Source organism: Suricata suricatta, chromosome 2 (genome assembly GCF_006229205.1).
Source record: "Suricata suricatta isolate VVHF042 chromosome 2, meerkat_22Aug2017_6uvM2_HiC, whole genome shotgun sequence".
NCBI classification, from domain to species: Eukaryota; Metazoa; Chordata; class Mammalia; order Carnivora; family Herpestidae; genus Suricata; species Suricata suricatta.
In genome coordinates, this window is record NC_043701.1 from 31,818,277 (window position 1) to 31,819,582 (window position 1,306).

At 37.0% G+C, this 1,306-nt stretch overlaps 1 protein-coding gene across 1 annotated transcript in view; it reads right to left on the minus strand.

Annotated features, from left to right (window-relative positions):
- The window catches only part of CFTR (CF transmembrane conductance regulator), a 163,127-nt gene that overhangs the window by 51,514 nt on the left and 110,307 nt on the right, over positions 1–1,306 (minus strand). The window contains exon 22 of the mRNA XM_029924496.1: positions 759–859. Within this exon, the coding sequence (XP_029780356.1) occupies positions 759–859 (101 nt within the window). The remainder of the gene's footprint in view (positions 1–758; positions 860–1,306) is intronic.

Genomic DNA, 1,306 nt, shown 5'->3' on the forward strand with positions numbered 1-1,306 from the left:
TATATATATATACGTCACCACAAATGTAAGGCTTGTTAGTTCTAGTAAACTTGGAAAACTCAAGATAGGGAAGGGTTTCATAAACAAGATACCAAAACATAAAGGGAAAGATTAATGAAATTAACTTTTTGAACTTAAAAGCTTCTTTTCATCAAAAGGCACTCTAAGCTAAGCCATTGACTAGAGGACCATGTTTAAAATACACAGAACTGACAACATAGAACTCACAAACTTCTATGAGTCAACTAAGAAAAAACTCCCACTACTGGAAAAATGGACAATTGACAGAAACAAGCAATGAACACAAGAGGAAGTCCAAATCATTGATAAATATTTATTACGCAGCCCTATCTCCTTAGTAATCACTTCACATCCATCCAAATGCCAAAAGGTCGGACAAGCTCATGTGTTTCTGAAGCTTTGGACTATGAGAATCCTTATACTCTCTTGATGGGAGTATAAACGGATATACGATACTTGAGAACAATTGGGCACCATGGGTAAAATCTATGATCCAGTAATGCTATTCTTGAGTGTCTGTCCTTGAAAAATCCAGTACAAGGAGACTGTGCAATAATGTCCACTACAGCACTCGACCTTGACTGTGGTGGTGTATGTGGAGTAGCCTTCGACGTATCTATGGTGTTTTACTCCTTAAGCTGGGGGGGAGGTGGGTATACAGTTGTCCCTTACGTTACTACCTATACTTTTTGTTTGTCCAAATTTTTCATCAAAGTTAAAAAGTAATAATTGCTTACCAAGCTGTCCACGTCTATGCTGGAGTTTACAGCCCACTGCAATGTACCCATGATATTCATGGCCAGAGTTAGAATAATACCGACTGTCCCTTCTCCATCACCTACGGGCAGGAAAGGAAAGATATAAACAAACTTGATGTTGTCTCCCTCCTGTGAACCGCGCTCTGCTGACCCTCGGGCATATTTCGACTTTGTGCTCATTTTAACCATCTTTCACCTCAGGCCACCACAGCACCTACCACTAGTAATAATGCCCTGCGTATATTTAAGCATTCAACCAATTTTGGTTTGGTTTGGTTTGGTTTTGGTTTGGTTTCTAATATTTTTAATCTTGATAAAAATAAGAAATGAAGAAAAGGATTAGCAGGTTGTAAAAGAAAGAAATCCAAAATGGAAAAAAAAAAAGAAATAACAAAAAAAGAATTAAGTACATGTGAATCCCAGTTTTACCTGGTTTCAATAAAATAGACTTAAGCCCAAAGCATTCATCTAAAAAAATTTTTATACAATAAATTCTGTATGTATATATGTGTGTGTGTGTGTGTGTG